The 774-nt window shown below is 55.7% G+C and overlaps 1 protein-coding gene across 1 annotated transcript in view; it reads right to left on the bottom strand.

The window, feature by feature from the left end:
• The window catches only part of KIF13A (kinesin family member 13A), a 200,266-nt gene extending 199,860 nt beyond the window's left edge, over positions 1-406 (bottom strand). The window contains exon 1 of the mRNA XM_034660191.1: positions 172-406. Within this exon, the coding sequence (XP_034516082.1) occupies positions 172-406 (235 nt within the window). The remainder of the gene's footprint in view (positions 1-171) is intronic.
• Positions 407-774: the final 368 nt, after the last annotated feature.

The raw sequence follows: 774 nt of genomic DNA, 5'->3' as shown, positions 1-774 counted from the left end.
GAGGCGGCTCGGGGCCTGGGGCCTCGGGGGCCGGACGCCTGGGGGGGCCCCAGCCAAGTCTGCGGCGTGCACGCGCCCGCGGGGAGCCCGGGGGCACCGCCTGGAACTGAGCCCCCCAGTGGGGCCGCTGTCACCCAGAGCCCTTGGGCGTGCCGGGTGGGCAGGCCTTACCCACGGAATGAAATACGCCTCGACCGAAATGCCAGCACGCCGCCCCCTCCGCCCGCCCCACACCAGCGTGCAGCCGTCTTTTCAGATGGATGTGGGGGACCGAGGCTAGACAGGAATCTGTGCGTCTACCACCGAAAGAGTGTGTGTTTTTCAGCACTGCTCTCGATCCCCTTGCCTTCCCTTCCCTTCCCCTCCACTTCTGTGCGAGAGACGTCAAGTAGGCTGGGAGGGTCATTCACTCTTACATAAGAATTTAATAGCAATGGATTCTGTCGTCCTGCCAAATGCAGACCTCGCTGCCAGGGCGGAACTGGGTGAATCTGATTTATTCTGTTTGGTTCAACAAGTGCTTATCGGGACCTTACTGTGTGCCAGGCATTTGGAAGGGTACAAAAGTTTAAAATTCAGAATTTAAATGTGGGAAACATATTTCGGGTTTGCTTAAATGTGGAAATTCAATCATTCATAAGTTCATTGAAAGTTGAATTGGGGGCCTACTGTGTGCAGGGTGCTGTAAAGGATACACGCAGACATGAATAAAGTTAGGCATCCTGTACCCCAGAGTCACACTCTTGTGGTGGGGAAAAATAACACGGGAGTTAG

The sequence above is a fragment of the Ailuropoda melanoleuca genome, chromosome 5 (genome assembly GCF_002007445.2).
Source record: "Ailuropoda melanoleuca isolate Jingjing chromosome 5, ASM200744v2, whole genome shotgun sequence".
Classification (NCBI taxonomy): domain Eukaryota; kingdom Metazoa; phylum Chordata; class Mammalia; order Carnivora; family Ursidae; genus Ailuropoda; species Ailuropoda melanoleuca.
This window is presented reverse-complemented; position numbering and strand designations above follow the sequence as displayed.